Below are 23,050 nucleotides of genomic sequence, written 5' to 3' on the forward strand. Positions count from 1 at the left end.
CTCATGTTCACGTTCTCAAGCTTTTCTTTGGCCCAGCTGCACCCACAATGTTCAGAAATCAGAAAGCAAAGAAAAAGAATTCAAATTTATTTATTAAAAAACCTCAATTTTTAATCGAGTTGCATGAGTTTGAAGTGCCTGACTCATGCTATTTGTACACTTGGGGTTGACAGTACCATGAAAGGCATAGCAAAAGTGCATAAAAAGTGTATAAAAATGAGGCGCATATATAAAGGAGCATTATAAATAAGAAAAGCCAACTCCACTATGCTACCAACCATTGAAACAGACACAATTGTGTGTAACTAATTCAACATGCAGTTAGAGACACGTGAATTGTGCAGTGCTATAAACACAAATCGATTCTCCAGCCAGTGGACAACACAATAGTGCAATGACAGTGGTACATTTAAACCTCCCCTCTCTCCATTTCTCAGAGTGGAGCTTGGCTCTTGAGAGAGAATCCGTGAGGATCTCGTTCAGGAGCCATTTAAGGCAGTGGAAACAGTTTTAAAAGCCCAATGAAAGAAGAGAGGAGTGGTCACTGCTTCCCAGGGCTGAATCCCACCGATTCCAATCAGTGCAAATCAGTCTCTACAGGCACAAGACGTGCTCATAATGCAGTCTTTTGCTGGCTGGTTTCTGGTCTCCTTCCAGTGGGAGAAAGATGCTTAACTGATACAACTAAGCGTGAAGAGTGTGCACTGTAACTAAGTCTGGTTATGAGCTTGCCATGTCTCAGACCCTAAGCGGGGGCGAAGCTGGTCAGTGCTTGGATGAGAAGCCCAAGGTGCTGCAGGAAGTGGTGGTGATGACTCAACCTGTCCCAAACCAGCTCAGCAGGATGCAGGTCTGCTGACTGTGCTGTCTTCCGGATACATAAAACCAAGTTGACCATATGTGCTCATTGAAAAAGGGTCTTTGGTGTCCTGGCCAGTTTCCAGTTGGGTAATTACATTCCACTTCATTAAATTTCCCTGTGCAATATCAGTGGCCTACTTCCTGGCATCAGGTCACCTTGACCCCAGAGAAATGGAGGGGGAGGATACACAGGGAAACTGACAGGTCAGTCCTGGGGACATGCAGTGTGGGGTGGCACTTAGAGGACAGCTAAAATAGTGTGAATGAGAAATGTGCGTACACGAACATGGGTTTGTATGAACTCAGTGCCCGGTGAACTTCATACCCTTTAACTATGGAGGTACTGTGCTTTCAGGGTCTGCATTGTGTGAACGCAGGTCATTTCAATGTGCACCGATCCAAGTTAGGGCACACTACCCCCTCCCTTCCTTCATGTAGACAAACCCTTAGACTCCGGAGTTTTTCTGTGCATTGATGGACTGCTGTTGTGTTCCACCCCAGAAGCAATTGCCCATCAGGTCCTCTGGGAATCCGTTTATGCTATAGAACTGCAAGGTAAAGTCTTAATAATAAAATAGGCAGTTGTGCTGGGTTGTCTTGTCCTGACCCTGAAATGAAGGAGAGTGAAGAGGCTGCCGCATTCATAGCTGAGATGGGGAAACCTGGCAGTGTATTGTAGCTGGTTTCCCATCTTTAATGTGTCTTTGTGTACGCAGGACCCGGCGGCTCGGTCTGTGCCTCAGAACGGTAGGGCTGCCGCACTCATAGTCTGGCGACAGGGTGCACATATCTGCTTAGGTGCCATGTCCTCTGTGTGGGAGCAGCAGTGCATGGTTGTGTCTTAGAGACGGGTTCCTGGCATGAGGCGGTTGGTCTTTATCCTGAAGCTGTTCATAGAATCATAGAATCATAGAATCTCAGGGTTGGAAGGGACCTCAGGAGGTCATCTAGTCCAACCCCCTGCACATGTTCATCCTTCCTCCCTTGCTGTGCCCAAGAGGAACAGCTGTTTGGAGGAGAATTAGCAGCAAATCGACTAGCCGTGCTACTGTGCCATTTTTACCTATTTGAACATACAGTGAAGCAAAGTCTGATGGGAAAGTCTGAGGGGAGAGGGGGAAGGGATAGCTCAGTGGTTTGAGCATTGGCCTGCTAAACCCAGGGTTGAGAGGGCCATTTAGGGATCGCGGGGGGTGGGGAGGGAATCTGTCAGGGACAGTACTTGGTCCTGCTGTGAAGGCAGGGGACTGGATTTGATGACCTTTCAAGGTCCCTTCCGGTTCTATGAGATAGGTATATCTCCATATAATAAAGATGGTGTGGGGAACTGGTTCTGTCATTCCCCCTGGGCTGCTGGTTCTCTTATGTGGCTAGGAAGACCATTTCCTGACCATCAGGCCCTGGCCCGTTCCCCTCCACCCCTTTGGCCCACTTATGGAGCCGGCTGTAGAGTGGGAAGCCCTTATTTTCCCGGTAGATATAGACCCCGGTGATGGCGTTCCACTGCGGGCTTGGCTGGACGCCTTCCACTGGGAACTCCTCCACTAGCTCCTTCTCCTCCTTGTTCAGAGCCACGAAGCCGAAGAACTGCTTGACATTGTTGGCAGCCAGGATCTTGGAGTGGACTTCGGCAGTGCGCTCGAAGAGCTTGGCTTCGCTTGAGCGGTACTGGGACCAGTAGCCCTCTTGCCGGTAGCTGAGCGGCGAGCAGCAGTGCTTCAGGCACTTGGTGAGGAAAACCAAGACTGCGATGACCCCAATGAGCAGCCATCCAAAGAGCTGAGAAAGAGACAGAAAGGGTGACATCAGAACAGCTCATCAGTCCAATCTCTGATTAAAGAACCTGCCCCGTTTCATACTGGGGTTTGCCCCGTTTATGCTGGCTCAGGAGGACACCAGCGCTTGGATGCTTTGTTCTTGTCTCTGGGAACGTGATGCAGCACTGATAGCGCTGACTAGAGCATAGGCAGGTGCTGTGCGAGATTCCCAGCAATCCTCTGCCGATGCCCTTCAGTCTTGACCAGCAACAGTTCCTGCTCTTCCAGACTGGAGCCAAGACAGCTCAGCTGATGAACCTCAGTCCTGATCTGTACCTTCCCCATGTACTCTAGACTTGAAACCCCTCACAGCTTGGCCAGTGCCCCCTGACCTGGGCAACTCATTCTATTCCAGTAGTTCTCAGACTTTTGTACTGGCGACCCCTTTCACATAGCAAGCCTCCGAGTGCGATCCCCCCTTTATAAATTAAAAACACTTTTTTATATATTTAACACCATTATAAATGCTGGAGGCAAAGTGGGGTTTGGGGTGGAGGCTGACAGCTCATGACTGCCCCTGTAATAACCTCATAACCCCCTGAGGGGTGCTGACCCCCAGTTTGAGAACCCCTGTTCTATTCTAATTCAGGGACGCCCCATCACTTCTGCTCCTGACTGGGCCACAGGCAGATCACTGCAGAGTGAACAGACTAGTCCGTCTAACTCAGATCCAACATGGTACTGCAAAGCCCTGGGTCAGCTGATGTGGAGTTGGTTCTGATAACTGATCTCCCGGTGTCTGGATAATGTATTGTCCTCTTGCACCTAACAAATGCTGCTCTTTTTTTTTTTTTGGTAGGTCCTCACAAAGCCATGAACATGTGTCTTAAAAGCAAATTTTCCCCCAAAGCAGATTGTTAATGTAAAAAGTGTACCGGTTTCTGGTAGCTAAGCCTGGTCTTGGGACAACTCGCACCTCAGATTAGGTGTAAATCACTCCAGATGTCTGAACACATGGTGCTCGCAGTCATAGGACACAGGCTTCTGTGACAGAGTGCTGGGCAACAGCAGCTCTACCAGCACTCTGATCATGGGAACATCAATTAAATCACCCCAGAGTAAACCTGAGGGGCAAAGCTGTGCCTAACTGATAGACTGGGGATGGGCTGGAGAAAGCTACAGGGCTAATTAACTCACTCCGGAAAGTAGAAAAGGCACAGGAAGGATGTGTGCTCAGGAGGAGGTGGAGCCTGAGTGTGCCCTGATGCTGCTGCCCCCTCACTCCCACTTCCGATGGGGACGATACCCTTTGTCTCCCCACTCTTTGGCTGAGTGAGTTAAGGAGTGTGCGATATTGTAAATACGGAGCTCTGAGCGGTTTGTTGCTTGAACAGAGACAGGAGTGGCATCCTGCCCGGTCACAGCTCAGAGCAGCGCTGGGTGTTTCAGGGCCGCTTTCCCCATTTTCCTTATCTTGGCTTCCCAATGCTGCAGTTTCAATGAGAATTTATTGGACATAGGTTAAGCCACAGAGGGGAAAGTGAGTATTATTTCCCTCAGAGAGAGGGGGATAATGGGGCACAGAGGGGGAAAGTAACTTTCCCAAGAGTCAGGAATACAGCCCAGGTTTCCTCTAACCACTAGACAACACTATATAATATCCTGGCTTCAATTAAGTAAACAGCAAAACTCACATTGACTTCAGTGGGGCCAGGATTTCAATTTCTGTCTCTGAGCCTTGGAGTCTTGGCTCTCAGTCTCCTCCTCTAACTCCAACACAACACACTCATCCTGAGCCAGAAATAGCACACAGGAGACCTGGCTCCCAGTCTCCTCTAACCCCTTGTCAACACTCCTTCCACACCCAGACATACAAGTAAATTAATACCTGGGACTCGTATCTTAGTCTTCTTATCACTTCTTCCTTAAAACTTGTCAAGTTCCCTGGAATGTCCTTACAAGGGAACCTGGCCAGGGTCTCCGGTCCATATCTGGATGGAAATTTATCTAGGGAGGCAGGATCCACAAATTCACTGAGGGCACAGACGTAGGCTTCTCCGCGGAGCAGTGAGATGACCGACCAGGTGACAGGGGCCACGGCAGCCCGTCCTATGATGGAGCCAAAGAGCAGGAAGGTGGCTGCGGCCGAGAAGTTCTTGGCCCCCCTCTTGTGGCACTCGGCCACCAAATTCCAGGTGTGGTTGTTCCAGATGACGCCGATGAGGAACAGGGCCAGGGCTGGGACTCCGATGGCAGCCAGTCCATAGATGTAGTTCCTGGCCGGAGAACAGGGGCAGTGGAAGGCGACCACAGAGAAGAGCTCCTGGCTGCCCACTGTGCCCAGGGCCACCAGGCCATTGAAGATCATCACGTCTTTGCTTTTGAAGAACAGAGAAAGGAAGCGGAAGTTTTCAGTGATGAGGGCAGCCATCTTGGATGGAGCATCCAATAGGAGATGTCTACAGCAGCCTGGGTCCTCTCACCTCACGCTGGCTACGACGACAATAACAACACTGAGAAATGTGAATTATAGAGCTAATATTCGAGAGGCAGCAATAGGGCGCTGCACCCCCACCCTTCTCCCCGATGGCTGCCCCGCTTCCCAGAGACCTCGCCTGGCGACTCTGGGGGAACTCGTAATTGGGTGCTGTCATACCCAACTGGAGTAGGGGTCACAGTGGGAGTCTAGAGAAGTACATAGGTGGCCTGGCTGGTGGGATGGACCTGGCTCCACATCAGCCAGGTTCTCTGCTTCCTGGAATCACACTCAGCTAGGGATCACTTTGTTAATGGGAGTGGAGCAACTCCAGGGGATGGTAGCTGGCCCCCACTTTGCTACACCCTCCCCTTTGGCCTCTGGCCCTGAGAAAGGGGGAGAGAGGAACAACCTCTGGCAAGCTGCTCCCTTTGTAGGCCACATCTGGCGGACGGTCACAATCTGGCACGTTTTTAAAGGTGACCAGAGCCTTAGACAGCACCTGCAAAATGAGAGCTACCCCAGAAAGACCAGTTCATTTGGAGAAGTCCATCTGCCGACTTTGGCTCCACCCCTCTAGCTAGCCAAAGTACCTGAGGATCCTGCTGAACCACAACAAAATTTAAATTGTGCTTCAGCAAGATTGTTAGACACAGTTGAGTGTATGATACGGTACTTATGTGGCCCCTATCACCATAGTAACTGAGCAGCTTTCAATCTTTAATATATGAAGCACAGAGAGCTAAGTGACTTGCCCAAGCTCACACCAAAAGTCTGTGGGAGAGCAGGGACTTGACCCTGGCTCTCCCAAGTGCTAGGCAAGTGCCCTAACCAGTGGACCATCCTCCCTCTCTGAATTCACTCCTTCATACACACTCCAAAGTTGACAGCTCTGCTCTCTTACTCATTTTTGGAGTGGGAATATTAGTACCGAAACCCCACCCTCAATCTGAGAGCAGTGACACATTCCATCTACAATGATTCGCAGTGAAATAGTTAATAATATTGACACTTTAAGTTTCATCAGTAGGGTTCAGAGTTAACACCCACTTATCTATCCATGAACATTACTGAATGACAAGTATTTTTCAAATGACAGTGAGAAACAAGGAGCAGAAGGGATTGCTGAGGGAGTAAACTTGAGCTAGAAGGAAAACCTCAGACTTTTCCGTTTCCCATTGAATTCCTCAAAACAGTATCTGCCAGAGATGATTACTAAAAAAAAAAAATCTGTTGCCTCTGACTCTGTCTCACTGACTGGCTGCCTCTTCTCTCCCACCCTGTGAGACCCCAGTCAAGCCTTCCTTACCTTCCTTAGCAGACTGGCATGAGCTTTATCATTCCATACTAGAAGTTCCTGTAAATCTGCAACAAAGAAAGGCAGTGTTATCTAATGATTAGAGCAGAGGTTTGGAGTTGGGACTCCTAGACTGCATTCCCATCTCTGCTACTGTTTTGCTGTGTAACCCTGGGGCAAATCACACTCACTTCTCTGGGAGTTCAGTAGGACTGAGGTTTTCCTCCTAGGTCAGGTTTACTGTCTCAGCATTTGCAGGTTCTGATTTGAGTGTTCTGCCTCCCCAGGCCTAATGAATGAGTATTAGTAACAGCAGTCTGGAGATCCTCGGGCCAAAGGCTCTGCAGAAGGGCAGGGGCTGATGATAATCCCAGATATTTAAGCGTAGTATGGTAGGTTTGGATTGAACAATTAGTTGCCAGTGGCCAGTACTGTTGATGATGAATGGATGGGTGTCTTGTGACTAACACGAGTCCCTATTCCTAGAATGGATACAAGGAAAGGTGCCTCCCTGGGTGTTTTAAACTGCATAAAAATCTCAGGATACGTCCACACTGCGATGTAAGGCCAGGGTTCAAACTCAGGCTCAAGCCTAACCTCCCTTCCTTCTTCACACTAATCAGACTCAGGGTCTCAGGACCCTAAGGGATTGGAGGGTCTGAGCCTGGGTCAAGCCAGGACCCAGGGTTCAAGTCCTGTTCCTTTGCGGTGTGGACATGGCTCCATTGGACGCATGCTCTGGGAGTCCACTAAAAGTATCCCACAATCCCATGTGCTGTCTTTCTTTGTCCCTGGACAGTCAAGTTTGGAGGACAGTCAAGTTTTCCCACACTGCACCACGAACAAAGGGCTAGAGCGGCCCCATTGTGGAAGGGCGGAAGGAACTCTGGGATATGGGTTGTGGCTCGGGTCCACATAATGCAGTGTAGATGCTGGACCCCCAAGTTGGGACCCAGGGTTCAACAATTCCCAACCTGGGGTTACCACTGAGTGTAGACGCTCAAGCCCTAGGCTAACAAACCCAAGTCTGCTAACTTGAGTTCTATTAAACCTGGGCTTACCGAGTAGCATAGACACCCTCTGTTTTAGGGTGTGTCTTCACAGCATAGCTAGCTCCAGTTATACTTGAAAATTACCCCTAACTTGACCCGCATCCACACACACCAATCTCTAGCTCCAAGTGAAGTGGTGCTTTAAACGGGAGCTAGCTCGTTTGCCAGAAGGGATGGGTTGAAGCTCCATTGTTGCAACTTGCTGATGCTCAAGCTAATAATGAGGATGCAACAGCTTCACTTACAGCAACTCATCTGCAGCTAATCCAGTCACTCTGCGCTGCCAGTCCAGTCACTCTGGGTAGCTCCAGCATTGTTTTGCAGTGTGGTCTCTCTCACTAGGCTTACTGGAGTGCAGTAACTTGAGCTAACTGATGCAGTGAAGATAAGCCCTTGGTGCAGCTCAGATTTCCTGTGTGATGTGGTGATGTGCATAGAGAGCAATGGACGGCCCTCTGCTGGCAGGTCCGATGACAGTATTCATTCATACAGGAAAGGCCCGTTGAGCTGCACTACCCAGAAACCAGAGCGGGTTGCTCTGGCGTTCGGAGAATGGAACGATAACAAAGCCTGGGGTTCTGGTAGCAGCGAGTCTCCCAGGGCTCTGTCTGTCTTCACCAAACAGTCAGTCCATGGGTGTGCAATGTGGCACCCCTAGGAGAGCACATGGGTACATAGGGTTTGTATCAATGCAGCTGGCATCAGCCCTACACTTACCCACTAGCCGGGGCTTAGTTACCACCTGCTTCCTACTCTCACCGCCTGGCTGCCGTGCAACAGGGCCCAGCTTAGATTCTGAGACAAGGCACCAGCCTTCGTGCTGAGCCGAGTGAAATCCCATCGCAGGACACTCCCAAGCAGCTTGTGTGGTTTCATCTCTGGGCTCCTTACACCAGAATAGCATTGCACCTATCGTTTCTGGGAATCCCAAAGCACTTCGCTAGTTATGGGCCCCACCATGCAGCCCTCAGACAAGGAAACCTCTTGATTTCAGTGGGCTTGTAGGATGGGAGCCTGGAATACATATAATGTTATCACCTAGCTCTTATCATCAGTAGATTGCAAAGTGCTTTACAAAGGAGGTCAGTATCATTACCCCCATTTTACAAATGGGGACACTGAGGCATAGGGAGGCAAAGTGACTTGCCTAAGGTCACCCAGCAATCAGTGGCAGAGCCAGGTATAGATCCCAAGTCTCCTGAGTCCCTGCTCCAGTGCTTTATCCACTAGGCGACACTGCTTCTCATATAGCCCAGCAGCACTAAAGTGCAGCCACCTCTGCAGGGGGAAATGGGTGGGGAGCTGAGTGAAAAGGCAGCAGTTCTGGTTCATCAGGCTGGGTTCCTCAATCCCTTGGACTTCACTTCACCCTCCAGGTTTAACTGACACGAACCTCAACCAAACCCATCGAGCGCCAAGGTTTCAGGTGGGCGATGATTCAGCTCACTGAGGCTAGAGCTTTGACAAAGGCCCATCTGAGAGGCTGGAGTTTGTATCAATACCTACAGCATAGCCTTCTGCATCTCCTGAATGGCACACAGCCCGCTGGGGTCTGGCTGTGGAAACCCATCCTCCTCCTAATCATGGCAGACCCCAAAGGCGCATGAGCAAGCGCCAGCTGGATAGATCCCTAGCTACGACTTTTGCGAAGGGGCCAGCCCCGCATCCTGCACGTTGACGGCAAATGTAAAATTGGTGCCATGGAAACCCCAACTTCTCTGAAAAGGAGCAGGGCCAATCAGATAAAGGGAACCCAGTTTTTAAGGTCTCCTGTGAAAGACCCACACACATCTGGTACTTAGTGTACAGGCCCCTGGAAGACTGAGCTGAGCCTGGTGAGATTATGACAGGGAGCTAGTCCAACCTGGTGCCTGAGATCCCTAGTTCACGATGGGTCAGTGACCACCCTACTTACCCTGTGTAGCCCTATTCAAGTCCATGGGTTAGCACAGGGGGTGAGTCCAGAGTTCAGTCCAGTGCTCTCTATTATTTCTATCCATTCGTGAGTCTATTACAGTTATTCTGTAAAATCACTATGGGTTTAAACACGAAAAACTAGGGACCTAATTCCCTACTGCAGCACCCCAGTTCCACACCAGTCAAACTCACTGGTCAACGGACTTACACTAGAGAAGCTGGGTGAAGAATCAGACTCATGATCGCGACTGCCGTAAAGTTTGTGTTGTGCAGTGCTCCTCAAAGACTCTAAACCTGAAATGGGATGATACAAATCCAGGACCGTTATTCAGGGGAGCACAGAACAATTGCACAAAACGAAAACCATGCAGCCCGTCCTTTCAAGGGCTGGAGCCAGCAACAGGCCAAGCAAAACTAAGTTTGGGTGACAAACAGGAATGCTCTGTCCTCGGGGAGAAGTCTCCCCTCGCTGATGGATGTCATGCCCAGTGGTGTTTGCGCTTATTTGTAAGCAGCCTCCAATTTCAGTGCTACCCCCGGAACAAATGTAAAGACAAGAAGAAAACTAAGCCACTTACTTAAGGGGTTGTTAAATCCGTTTTCAGAGCCTTCTCGGCTACAGTCCAAGTGCAGGGGGAGTGGGAATCCAGTTCAGAAAGTGCCAGCACAAGAAGTTAAAACAGTTCCAAATAGCGTTTATTTTCAGCAACTTCCTTTCTGTGTGCCAACGGGTCCTCTGTTGTTAGATGTTTTGTGATGGGAGGGGAAAGTCTCAGCCTCGCGTCAGGGTGGGGCTTGTACAGGCAGCAACCGGCCAGTTATTTTCTGTCTGTTTCTAAGAAAACATTGTGCCTTTAAAAGGAAAAAAAAAAGGCACAAAAACTAGTTAGTGGAAAAAATGCATAATCCGCCCCCAAACCTGAATGCAATCGCATGGCAGCGGCAGGCTGCGGAGGGAAATGTGGTGTGCAGCTGCCTGGGGCGTGTCTGGAGCTCTCGTCACCACTGTCCCCCAAGGAGACTGCTTGCTCTGAGCCCTGTGAAAGATCTGCTGGAGGATGCTCTAACCGAGGTTCCCTGACTTAGTAAGGAGAATGCCAGAGCCAGCAGCTCTGGAGCCTTACACATTGCGCTACAACTGGCTGCCTGCGTCTGAAAGGTGGATGCAAGGGGGCTGCAGGTCAGGCCTGAGATGCATTGGAGGAGCTGTGTCTGTGGGCACCCCAGGACTGGAGTAGCAGGGGGTGCTGCAGCCAGGAGATGTGCACTAGCAGGGCTGGGGGTGTGTGTGTCCCCCCTAGGAGTGTAATAACAGGGGTGCTGCAGCCAGGAGATGTGCACTGGCAGGGCTGGGGGTGTGTGTGCCACCCCTAGGAGTGTAATAACAGGGGTGCTGCAGGTCAAGAGCAAATTCCTACAACCCCCATGAGTTGCTGCCATGAGTAAGCCCCATTGACTTCTGTGGAGCACGGGGAGGGCTCTTTGTGCAGGGGGCTGTCTCTGCTCTCACTGCTTGGACACTCCAAACTGGATTGGAAACGGAGAGGTGTTTGGTTTAGGGTTAATTAGAGGCCGGCAGACTCGATCCTCCCTCAGCGTTGGAGATGGCTAGATCCTGTGCCACACCCCAGCAGCGTGGCAGCCTGGGCACTGATCCAAACAATGGGGTCATTTGGATGCAGCAGTGCAGCTTGGCCTGTTTCTAATGCAAAGGGACAGTCAGGGACACGAATGGGGACTGACTGTCTCAGTGGCAGTGAAGTGCCTGTGGCCGAGAGCTCTTTTGGAAGCACAGTGGGTGGGGAGATAGTGGCTCTTTGGCTGTGAGTCCAGGCACTGTCTCTCCTATCCAGGCAGAGCGGGGTGTGGCCAGAGGCTGGGGCAGCACATTCATTCCTGACTCTGCTTTTCCGCTTTCCACTTCCTTTCCAGAGCCATGCGATGAAGGCAGAGAAGGAGGCCGGGCCATCTCCCTTCCTCCTCCTCCTCGTCTCGTCTCCCCCCCCCCCCACAGCTGGCCGGCTCTCTGCTCCTGCTGCCCTCTTTCCCTTCATGCTTCATGGATGCTGTGCCCTGGAACAAAACCCAGGCCCCCAGAGGACGGGTTAGCAGAGAGAAACTCACAGCAACGCCCGTGTTGATTTCTGCACAGCCTCCAGCCCCTGGAACGGAACGGAACGAAACTCTTCCCAGGCCCCGTGTTCTTGCCGGAGAGAGGCCCACATGGGCATTTTCCATTTCAGGGCCTCTGGAATGGATCTGGGGTTCCTGCTACAGAAACCACCCAGTGGGAAATCTGGAGCTGGGTTTGGGTTTGACTCTGCCCCTCCCCAGCGTTCAGGAGAGTTCGGAGCTGGACTTCTGGTGCGGGCCTGTCTCTGCTTATTACTGGTTTAATCCGGGCTCGGCCACGCTTGCTGTGTCCTCTTAGGCCAGTTACGCCCCTTCTCTGTGCCTCAGTTTCCCCTCCCACACTTCATTTACTTAGGACTTAAGCTCTTTGGGGCACAGCCTGTCTCCCGTGTGGCCAGCTCTCTCAGGGATGGGATTTCAGCTGAGGCCAGCGCCCGCTTTGCAATGACCAGAGATGCGCCAACCCTCTGGCCAATGTAGCCCTGCCTGGGGGGAAATCTGTCTCTGATTGGCTGAGCCCCCCACTTGCTCCACTTCCTGGGGCTGAGCAACCAATCCGAGCTGCTGTAGGAAGAGCTCTCTTTCCCCTTAGCGCCCCAAAGCCGTTCTCCTGGGCGGGGAGGGGAGCGATAAAGAGCCCACCTGCTCGGGGCAGTTCTGCTCCCTCCTCCCCTCCTGTGAACAATGGGAGACGGTTCTTCTGCACTTGCTCCCAGCAGCACCTGGCCTGGGAGGGGGCAGAGGGGGTGAAGAGCTCCCAGAGCTGCCCCCCAGCCTGAAAGGGAGAAAGGGAACCACGCTGCAGCCCCCTCCAGGCCTCGGAGAAGGGAGTGAAGAGCCCCAGGAGCAGAGAGGAGGCTGGGGGGCTGCACTGATGAGAGAGGCTGGGCAGGAGCAGAATAAATTGCTGGGCAGGGGACAGGCAGATGGGACCAAAATCACTCAGCAGATACACTCGGGAGAGAGGCCGACACTGAGTGTGACCTGCGCATGCTGGGGCTGGGCAGGGGAGTGCAGCAATAAACAGACAAACTCAAAAAACACCGTCTAGTCTTTTGGGGGGGGGAACCCCTCATGATTTTGTCAGCCAATCTCATGATAGTTGGGGCCGATCTTGTGACTTTGTAGGGGCCTGTCTCATGATTTCTGATCTCGAGGTTGGCAGAACTGCGTCTCTCTGCTCCGTGCCTGGTGCCCTGGGGACCTGATCTTAGCTGCCACCGCACTACCAATGACAACGATATTGGGCTTGACCGGGTCAGCAGTTGACGGGGTCCGACTCCCACAGGAAGCGGCCCCTCCCTTCTGCATTGGGGCCTGACTCCCCACAGAAACTGGGGACGGGATAGGCCTGTTAGAACACCCAGCCCCTCACCCAGGGGCAGGGCCAGGATTGTCCCCTCAAGGGCTTTGCCCAACGGAGCTTCTGCCATGCCCCGGGGCCAGCTGGTAGATCTCTCTGCAGGAAGGGTTTGCTGCTATTCAGCCTCCTTCACCCACCCCATTGCTCCCAATCACATTCTCTTGTGCCACCCTAACCCCTCTCCTGGCTGTTTCCACCCTCCCGATGTGCCCCATCCCCCTCAGCCAAGTGACAGAGATGTCGCACTTCCAGAGCTGGGTTGGGCCTTCAAAGCACAGCCCAATGGGAGCCCAAGAGACCCTCAAGAGGCGTTTTAAGCAGCCCCTTCCCCCCTGAAAGGATGCAGAGTGCACTTTCCTCAGCGCTGCTGGCCAGTGAGGAGTGGGGGAGGCCACTCTCCTGCCCTCTCCTCATCCCTTCCCCTGCTGGAATGGCTGGTGCCACCATTGGGGTGAACCTGGCACTTGACCTACGCTCTCCATTCACATTGCAGCAGTGGGTGGGGAAGGCTCCTCGTGCCCTTCCCCTACAACCTAGGCACCTAGTCACAATCTGAGCCTTAATCTCATTTTATAGATCAGTCCCTCCTAGGGGTGAGATAAGGCAATCCAGGACTTTAGGGACATCCCACGCTGAGGTCCCATATGGCCTGCTCCCAGGCTGTGGCCCTGCCCCTTCTGGTGTAGTAGCAGGTTTCAGAGTTAAGATGAATAGGGCAGCATACGCCTCTTGGAGCTATTGTTTCAGGCTCTCTGCAAACTCAAGTTACAGTCACATCATGTTTTCAGGCTTTCTTTGTGTCTATGAGGGTTAGAAACACAATTCTTTTAAAATGAAATCTGAGATTTTGATCTCATCAGGAGCTGGGGCCTTTGGCATGGGCCTGTGATACCTGGGCCTTGATCCAGCCCCGGTGCCCTCAGCTCCCTTATAATTGTAGCTGCATTTTGTTGAACTCCCTCCAGTTTGTCGGTATCGTTCTGGTGGCCAGCAGTTAATTCACTCTTCCAGATGTAGCCCCTGCTGCATTACACGATGGCTCTGTATGTGCCAGCCCAAATTTCACTGGACTCTTGCTGCTACTACATCCCATTGCAAACTCATGCCTAATTTGCTATCCCCTATCACTCGCACCCTCTTCTGGCCATCACTGCTTCCCAGGCGTGTCCCTCCCCCTGCGTGTCTGGGCATCCGATTCTTTTCCCCAGCTGCACTCGTCCAAATTGAATCGCATGTTGTTATTTGTTAATAGTGCTTATGTTATAATTATATTAACGATGCAGCCAATCACTGCAGGGTGTTGTGCATTGCCCCTTAAGAGGGAGCGTGCCCTGGGCTTCTTCAATCAACGGACTGAAGTTGATTGAAGTGCACAGAAATAGCTGAAGCTGAGCTGAGCTGAGCAGATCCTTGTCAGTGACTCATCTGTGAAGTCTGAGGCTTGTCTCAACTTCAAAGGCCTTGGGAGGCACAAGATCCTCTGGAGGATGAGGTTGCAGCTGGTTAGGTTGTGTGTGCAGGAGCCTTAGGAGAATGATTAGGGAGCTGTGATCAAGGAACCTGTTAACTTGGGATCTGTCTGCCTTTGTCTTCACTGGGATATCACTGAGGGCTCACCCTTTCATGACAACCGGCTCCTTAGCTTGTGGGAGGGTTGCTGAAATAGGGGGTGTTTGAGGTCTGGTTGGGGTCTCCTCCCAAAAGCAATTAAAAATGATGCCTTGATCCAAGAATTTGAAATGCCTCACCTGGTGACCCAAATGCTGCTCTCCATGCGCTCTGGTCTGTAGGGCCAGGCTGCCCCCTGCTGCGTCTTCGTCTCTTTGTCTGCTGTAACGGGGCTGGATAGCCCCTTGTCACAAAGGGGATTCGGTGTCAGGCTCTGATCCTGAAGTGTAAATGGAAAAGGCAAAGAGGTTTCTCTCTGCAAATGGAAGCCTGCTCTTTGGTCTCTTAATGGATCAGCCCAGGAGTCTGCATGTTAATAACAGCTCTGAGACTAGTTAGAAGGTTCGTTTTTGGTGGATCATAACTGTGCTGAACAGAAAAAAATAAAACTGGAAACAATGTTTATCTTTTGATCTCCTTTGTGTTGTAAGTCAAGCTTTGTTCCTATTAACTTCTGGACAGGTGCCTTGATTAAATTGCTGAGTGTGAATATTAACACTAAATCTGTGATGTGTTCCTTTCTCCCCAGAGTCAGCCTGACTAATCATGAACCTGGATATAACTTCGTTAATAGTCTTGATCTTAGAATTTCACTGGTATTGACTTCAGGGAGCAGGGAGGGACAACAACCCCAAACCAGTAATTAAGCTTTATGTTAACTGCAATCACCTTGGCTCCTGCTGGGCCAAAACTGGGTTGTATAAAAAGAGCAGGTGCAGGAGAGAGGGAGAAAGAGAAACAGACTATTGATAATTTGATATGTGGTTTAAGGGACATGACTGAGGTAAAAATATTCCCCAAATACTTTCCATTCGTACATTACTAAGAAAACCACAGTTATCAGGGTGTGAATTCTGGCAATCAAGGCTGAGCTTTTCAAAGCCATTTAGAGGATTTGGATGCCTAATTTCAATCAATTTGTTTGGGAATTGGGTAGCCAGATTGCAGTGCATAGGAATTGGGTTGTATCCTTTTAAATAATTTGGGAACCAGCTAGTTGGCTTCTATTGCAGAACCCACCGATACTCTGCCAGAGCAGATCTGTATCTAGGCCTTGTATGTTTGTATCTAGTTAGTAGACATGGTTATTTGGAATCCAGCTGTGTCATGTGGCTTCCTCCTATTCTTAGTGTTGTATAAAGACACAAGACAAAGCTCTTAGGCAGCTTTGAGGTGCTATTTGTCATAGGTTTTGCTGTCTACATTTCACTCTGCTTCTTGTGTGTGCAGTTCCAACTCTGTAGGGGGTTACTTGCATGTATCTGTCTTCATGATGTTGAACAAAAGTAACCCCCAACTCTTATTCACAGCGGAGTTTGTAAATCTCTCTTTAAAAAAAAAAAAAAAAAAACCCAACAAAACAAAAAAAAAACACAGCCTGAAATTTTGAGCCTAAACGATTGACTTAACAGTGGCTCCTTCTAGAACGAACACCCAGTTTGTGTGAAGTTTTTAAGCCTGAGAGGAGTCTAGGTGAAAACTCAAGGTAAATCAGATTGTAAAAAAAATAAAATAATGAATGGCCAACAAGGGTTTCCTGGCTGTCACTATGTTCTATGCCATGGCCACCCAGAGCTTCACAGCTACAGCAGAGGTTTTCCTGCTGAAAAAACAGATTCAGATCACTAGACTTAAAGGAGAATCTCCACAAGCTCTTAGCAATATAGGGCTTATGACACACAATCACACAATCTTTTTGTTCCAGTCAGTAGAGGGCAGTGGTGCACATTAGCGAGCACACTGCACTATCCAGAGGTGCTTTGATCAGGGTTATTTTAAAACCTCCTATGGCTCATGAGGTCAGTCTGAATAGTATCTAAAGAGATTAGTAGGGAAGACTAGATGCTTTCCCCTGGCTTGTGATTCAAAACAAGAGAGGTGCTTTTCCAGAGCAGCTTGTATCTCCATCGGGTTGTTTACAATAGCACCTAGTCAGTGCATGAGAGATTCTTTCAGCCTGCCCCACAAAATCCTTCAGCTGATTCTTGCTCTTCTTAGCTCTGAAATAGCATACGATAAAACGGAAGGAAGTCTTGCCCATGTCCTATAGCAGGAGCCTTAGCAAGGGACAAAAACTGCTCCCTGCTTGCTATTTCTGGCTACCCAAACAAGGGTTTCCACTGGCATACGGTGCCCTCTAGTGTCTATGAAACTGGTTCTCCAGCAGTTTCGTGCACTTGGAAACTAAGGCTATGCATAGGTGCTGGAACTAGGGGTGCAGCACCCCCTGGCTTGAAGTGGTTTCCATGATATTCAGGGTTTACAGTTTGGTTCAATGGTTCTCAGCTCCCCCACTATACAAACTGTTCCAGCACCCCTGGGGCTATGTCTACACTGGCACTTCTGTGGGTAAAACTTTTGTCACTCGCTCCCCTTGACCGAACATAAGTTTAATCCGCAGAAGGGTCTGTAGTGCAGACATAACCTAAGGGTTTGTCTACACGGGGGTGTTAATCCGCAGCTTTTTGTTGCATGTCGGGTACAGGGCCAGCTTTAGGAACTGCGGGGCCCAATTCGAATACTTGGCGGCGATCCAGGTCTTTGGCGGCACTTCGGGGGCGGGGGGCCCTTCACTCGCTCCGGGTCTTCGGCAGCACTGAAGGACCCCCCTGCTGCTGAAGACCCAGAGCAAGTGAAGGACCCCCCCACCGCCAAAATGCCTCCAAAGACCCGGAGCGAGTGAAGGGCCCCCCGCTGCCGAAGTGCCGCTGAAGACCCGGACCGCCGCTGGGTGAGTAAAAAAAATTAAAAAGGCACCTAAGTTAGGCACTCTTCTTTAGGGCGTGGGGCCCTCTTAGGCGCGGGGCCCGATTCGGGGGAATCGGCCTAAAGCCGGCCCTGGTTGGGTAATTCACAGTACGCAAGCCGCAGTAATGGTGTGTACACAGGATGGCAGCGTGCATCGTTGTGTACACATGGTGGCCGTTTGTCACATCCTCAGTTTGCAGCATTCTCCGAAGGTATGCCATGCTCCTAGGTTTCGCTGCTGAGCACTGTGCATTCTGGGATTTGACTTGCTGTGCATTGTGGGATGCATAGCGAAGCCAGACTAGTTTACATATTTTTAAAATCTCATGATTCATCCATCTCCTTCCATACTTCCTTTCTGGGTAGGCTGGCCATGCTGCTGTCTGTCAGGAGGGACCCCGCCATGCTTCATGCTGCTATGCTGGCAGCCTCAAATACACACACGCCCCTTGGGCTGTATGTCAGTGCTCAAAGCCTGAGGAATTGGTACTGGACTTTGCCTGCTTCACCACCAAGCAGGTGATGGTGCAGCAGCTCTTTCAATGGTGGTGGAACCAGGACCCAGAAGAGGAAGACACCAAGCAGCTGATAGAGCAGTGGTTTTCAGCCTGCTGTCTGTCTGTGAACTCCTGGGAGGCCACAGACTGTCTAAGATTTCCAAAGGGGTCCACACCTCCACTTGAAATGTTGTATGTATCTGCAAATGAAAAAAGGTGGAGATCTACCGTGACAGAGGACTGGTTCCTGCAGCAGCTTCACAGCAGCAGTGCCACTTCTGGGCCTGGGAAACCAGCGTCGACTGGAGGGAACGAATTGTCCTGCAGAGCTGGGATGACCAGCCGTGGCGAGAGAATTGCAGGGGGGTGGAAGGTGGCCTTTTTGGAGCTATGTGCTGAGCTTGCCCCACAGCGGCAGCATACCAACATGCGGCACCCTAGACCTGTGCACAAGCAGGTCACCATTGTCCGTTCAGAATCCCCCCAGTCCGTAGCCAACCAATTCTGAATGGGGAGCTTGACCGTTGGGGCTATTGTCGTGCAGGTGTGTGATGCCTGGTACGATTGCACCAGGTTATAAAGCTTGTTAGTGCTCAGGAGGTTTTTGATGGCTTTGCACGCACGGGGTTCCTGAACTGTATTGGGACAACTGATGGGGCTTATGGCTATTATTATTTGTTTCCCTGCCCTCAGCAGGGTTCAGAACTCATAAACAGAAGCAGGGTATTTCTCCCTGGTGCTCCAAGCATGTGCTACCATCATGCTGGGTTTACAGGCTGGTCTGGAAGGATTCCTGATGCTAGAATCTTTCAAAACGGAGCTCTCTTTACCTTAATGGAAGAAGGACTGTTTGCCCCCAGGATCACTCTGGATATTCATGGTGTGGAGGGTCGGTCTGTTTATCATAGGAGACCCAGCTTCGCCCCTGCTTCCCTGTTTAATGAAGCTATTCACAGGCTGCTTGGACAGGAGGGAGGAACTGCTTAACTCCTGCTTCAGCAGCTGCAGAATGGCAGCCGAGTGTGCGTTTGGCTGTTTGAAAGGAAGGTGGCGCTGTTTGTGGACTCTGTTGGAAGCAGCATCCAAACAAACAAACACGCTCCCCCCAAAGATTACATAGCTGCATGTTGTATTTTTCCCCAATATTTGTGAGTAATCGAGCCAGCCTCAGCGATGGGTGGGAAGCCGAGGGGCAGAGACTCGCTCAGCGGTTTGAGCAGCCAGCAAAGGCATCCAATGCAACATGCAAACAGGTGGGGCGATCTTATCAGGGATTGCTCTGATTTTGAGTCTCAGACCTGAAATTGTGCAGCGGGACCCAGGGAGGGCGGGGGTTAGACGTTTTTTGCGCAGTTCGGCGTTGTTTATGGGCTGTGGAAGTGCAATGTTGCGGCGACGCCTGGTGTGGTTGTAAAACCCGATGAATTCGTGCAAGCTTAATTATTTTCTCTTGCAAATGTTGGCGCCTTCTGAATGGAATTTTAAAGGCTTTTATAAAATAAAGAAACAGAAGCGAACCTTCGCTCGAAAATGAAACAACGGCTTTTAATTCTGAAACAATGTATTACAAAACAATCTGGCTGACTATAAAGAAGCCTTTCATTAAACCAGCAGTGAAACAAAACCGCAAAGTACAACAGGGCAGAGTATGACACAAGGACCCAGTATACGTCTTGACTCTGCCTCTTCTGGTTCATGGGACTTCAGGGGTTGAGGGCTGAGGCTCAAAGTTACTAGGGGCGATAGAGGGCTCAAAAAAGCAGGGGTTCCCGGTGCCCTGAGCTCAGGCCTGGGAGTAGGGTGACCAGATGTCCCAATTTTATAGGGACAGTCCTGATATTTGGGGCTTTGTCTTATATAGGTGCCAATTACCCCCCCACACACTACCATCACGATTTTTCACACTTGTTCTCTGGTCACCCTATCTGGGAGGGAAATGGCTCAGGGAGCAGTGCTGCTGAGGTACAGCGCGGAGGAGTTGTTGTTCCAGGTACCCTGTGGTATTCAGGGCTGCAGAACGTGGCTGAGTGTTGGTTGATAGTGACATGTGCTGCTGCAACAGGGTATCTCGGCATCTCCCTATCTCTTTTTCATACTGGCTTTGGCCATGACAAGGCTTTTCCTGGCAACTGTCACGCCGTCCTTCGCTACTGCACCAATCTCCCTCAGAAAGCTCCTTGTCGGATTCCCCCTCAGCCTTTACATGCAGCCTCCACCTCCCTGTGTGTTTCAGTTCTCTGGGGGCGCTGATGTTTGCAAACATTTAATCACAGGTTTCCGTTTTCTCCCCTTCAGCTTTGCCAGCCACTCAGCTGTTGAGAAGGGCCCTGTTCTGGAGGGGCTCGCCAGTGCAGGTGCTGCAGCTGTTGGGGAGCATTAAAAATAAATAAAAGACCAGCAGTTGTTATTCATGTTCTGAGGAGGCCACGACAGCATTTTCTTGGATGCATTTCTGGCTTCACCTCTCTGAGATCCTTCCCACACTTGGGGAACCTCGGGGATGGTAAGCGGCGTGTGCTTTGGGATTTTGGTCTGTGCAGTGTATGCCGTTCAGCTTTGCTGTAGTGCTGTGGAGTTATAGGTGCTGGAACAATTTTTATAGTGGGGGTGCTGAAAGCTATTGAACCAAACTGTAAACCCTGAATATGATGAAAATCACTTCAAACCCGGGGGTGCTGCTGCACCCCCAGCACCCCTAGTCCCAGCACCTATGCATGGAGGTGGGGGGGGGGGTTGGGAATTTGTTTCTGATTGGGGGGATGGGAATTGTGTTTCCTGCTCAAGGCAGTTTTGCTGTTGCCTTGGAGGTGCTTATATGATGTTACACTGAGACAGGTGACGAGGAGGCAGAGAATGGCCTTATTCAAAACCACCAAGAGCAGACCAGTGAGATATACTGTGAAGTTATTCACCAAGATAACCTCCCCCCCACCCCACAATGTGTTGCAGGAGTAGAAGGGAGTTGTGAGCTATACAGGGGCCAGGGGAAGGAGTGATCAGATCGCTGTTTCTCATAATCTCCCAACAAAAATGGAGCAATTTCTCAGCCTTATCATTTGCTTTCTCTCCCCCGCAGAGATGTTGAAAGTGCAGCCAGAAAGTGACAGCGCTCTGCAGTTGTTGCCTGAACATTCGCCATTACCGGTTGGCAAGAATGCATGTTACGGGGGAGCTGTGCCCTTTTTAGCTTTATGGGCATACAGTGTTCCTGTCAACCTCATGTAACGTGAGAACACTAACCAAGTTTCCTTTTCTGTAGCCACTGGCTCACTAAACTTCTGCATTTCTCACAAAAGAATGTTTTTTAATTGGAGATATACCTATCTCCTAGAACTGGAAGAGACCTCAAAAGGTCATTGAGTCCAGCCCCCTGCCTTCACTAGCAGGACCAAATACTGATTTTTACCCCAGATCCCTAAGTGGTCCCCTCAAGGATTGAACTCACAACCCTGGGTTTAGCAGGCCAATGCTCAAACCACTGAGATATCCCTCCCCTCCTTCTTCCAATCTGGGGTGGGAGAGAGGCTGTGGCTGTGCCATGCTGGCGGCTGCCATTTTGAGGTGCGCCACAAGGTTGGCGGGGGAGGGTGTTTGCCAGGCAGGACAGCTGAGGTAAGGGAAAAGGAAAATGGGTACGTGGGCATGTGCCTGTCATGGCATTGGTCTGAAAACAGTTGGCAGTCGGGGCTTTAGCATGAGATGGAGGCCGATTGCCCTGCTGGAGTAGCTGCCATTTTGGAAAGGTATATGGGAGTGGGGGAAATGGAGGGAAAGGAAGGAGGCAGGGACCTCGGCCTCAGAGAGGCTTTTAGCTCACATCTGCCTACAATGGCTGTGGCCATGGGGCACCTGGAACAGAAACTAGCAATGCAGTGTAGCATAATAATAATAAATTAGAACATAACTATTCTAAAAAGACTTACATGCCGAGGTTCCCTGCGTAGGATCAGTCCCAGTTTGGGTTGCTGCCTAGGAATCGAGGTTGGTTGCTGCAGGGTGGGAATCAGGCTTGCCTTCTACCTGGGCGGTATCAGGGTCCTGAGTCCTGAAGAGATCCCGGATTTTCAGGGAGATCTCTTCCCCGGGCTCCTCCTCCTATGAGTCTCGCTGGTCATGCTTGGAGGGAGGGAGGGAAGATGGGGAAGAAAGTGGCCAGGGTCGTGTGGTTATGTAAAATCCTATCCAGCTCTTCAAGAATTGGACAGGTTACATGTCCCTCATTGGATATTTTGTCCCTGTTTGTTCCTCATTTTAATGTTGGTGTTCTTGAGCTGTTTGCTATTTCTTTGGCACTGTTTGGCGTCCCAGTCATGGCCCCTCACAGACATCTGACTAGCAATGTTCACAAGAAGGTCTTTGTCCTGGTGGCTGACCGCAATGTGCCTTGTCTTCCGCAGAGGGTGATGAGATCCAGGGTCTCGGCACCATTCCAAGTGGCTGCTGGAGGTGTGTTGTTGGGTTTCTGGAATGTTATTGCAGCTATTGTGATAAACTGGAATCCAGGAGTGAAAGGACAAAATCTGGTTGTGCACCAGCTCGTACACAGGAGGAGCTGTCCGGTCAACTCAGCCCCCGAGCTAGGGAGGCTATGCAGGTAAGCAGACAGGTAAGTAATGGTTGCTCGCAAAGCAGCATGGGATAGCCGTTGGAGGACTGCCAAAGTAGTGCATGTCGGCATTGAGTGTACTTGAACAATAGACTGGACTAACTGGCTTCGCAGCAAAATTAGTTCACTTTGAAAGAGGACTACAGAGTCCTGTGATAAATGTGAAGTCGGTGCACTACAATGAATTGCATCATGCGCATGCAAGCGTTTTCAAACTGCATTAACTCCATTCAGCCCAGTTTAAACTCCCGGTATAGACAAGCCCTCAGTAGGTGCCCTTTGTAAGAAGAAATCATTGTCATGGTGGAGTTAGACTCTAAATTGAAATTACTGGCTGCAGAACTAAATGCTGGGGGCGGGCATTCTCTATTGCTCAGCTCAGAGGCAAACTCCCTATGAACTGTAGGCTGGAGTATACAAGGCGTGCCAGGGGGGAAATTGCACTGCCATTGGGCCTTCCTGCAAACCTGATTGTCATGCCAGCCTGGTGCTCGTTTTCCCGTCTCCCTACTCAGCTCAACAGCCCACCCCATCCCTTGTCTGCAGCTCCTGCTCCTCCAAATGGGTGTCTTTTTGTTTCTGCTCAGCTGCGTGGAGTATGGACAGGTAGGTGGGGAAGAGGTGCTCTGAACTGGCCTCTCTGGAGTGACCATAACGGTCCCAATGTTACTGGGG

At 50.6% G+C, this 23,050-nt stretch overlaps 1 protein-coding gene and 1 long non-coding RNA gene across 3 annotated transcripts; one reads left to right on the forward strand and one right to left on the reverse strand.

Moving 5' to 3' along the window:
• Positions 1-2,062: 2,062 nt before the first annotated feature.
• Positions 2,063-10,109, reverse strand: CALHM2 (calcium homeostasis modulator family member 2). 2 transcript variants are annotated; one of them, XM_039546097.1, is made up of 4 exons: positions 9,939-10,109; positions 6,404-6,459; positions 4,507-5,107; positions 2,063-2,640 (listed from the first exon to the last, which is right to left on the reverse strand). In XM_039546097.1, the coding sequence occupies exons 3-4, from the start codon at positions 5,047-5,049 to the stop codon at positions 2,224-2,226; spliced, it is 960 nt and encodes a 319-aa protein (XP_039402031.1). In that variant the 5' UTR covers positions 5,050-5,107; positions 6,404-6,459; positions 9,939-10,109; the 3' UTR covers positions 2,063-2,223. The 2 variants fall into 2 exon arrangements, with proteins under 2 accessions (XP_039402031.1, XP_039402030.1); XM_039546096.1 differs by having other exon boundaries at positions 4,507-5,111.
• A 4,144-nt stretch (positions 10,110-14,253) lies between these two features.
• On the forward strand, positions 14,254-22,905 carry LOC120408937. Its single transcript, XR_005601018.1, has 3 exons — positions 14,254-14,866; positions 22,167-22,363; positions 22,782-22,905. It is a non-coding gene; the product is annotated as an uncharacterized LOC120408937 (long non-coding RNA).
• The last annotated feature ends 145 nt before the right edge of the window (positions 22,906-23,050 follow it).

The sequence above is a fragment of the Mauremys reevesii genome, linkage group 7 (genome assembly GCF_016161935.1).
Source record: "Mauremys reevesii isolate NIE-2019 linkage group 7, ASM1616193v1, whole genome shotgun sequence".
Classification (NCBI taxonomy): Eukaryota; Metazoa; Chordata; order Testudines; family Geoemydidae; genus Mauremys; species Mauremys reevesii.

Bases quoted from the DNA above. Each gene is read 5' to 3' on its own strand.
- CALHM2 (XM_039546097.1), bottom strand. From the start codon at position 5,049: ATGGCTGCCCTCATCACTGAAAACTTCCGCTTCCTTTCTCTGTTCTTC. The intron at 2,641-4,506 runs GTATTAATTTAC...TCTCTTTCTCAG, and splicing joins GACTAAGATACGAGTCCCAG to CTCTTTGGATGGCTGCTCAT.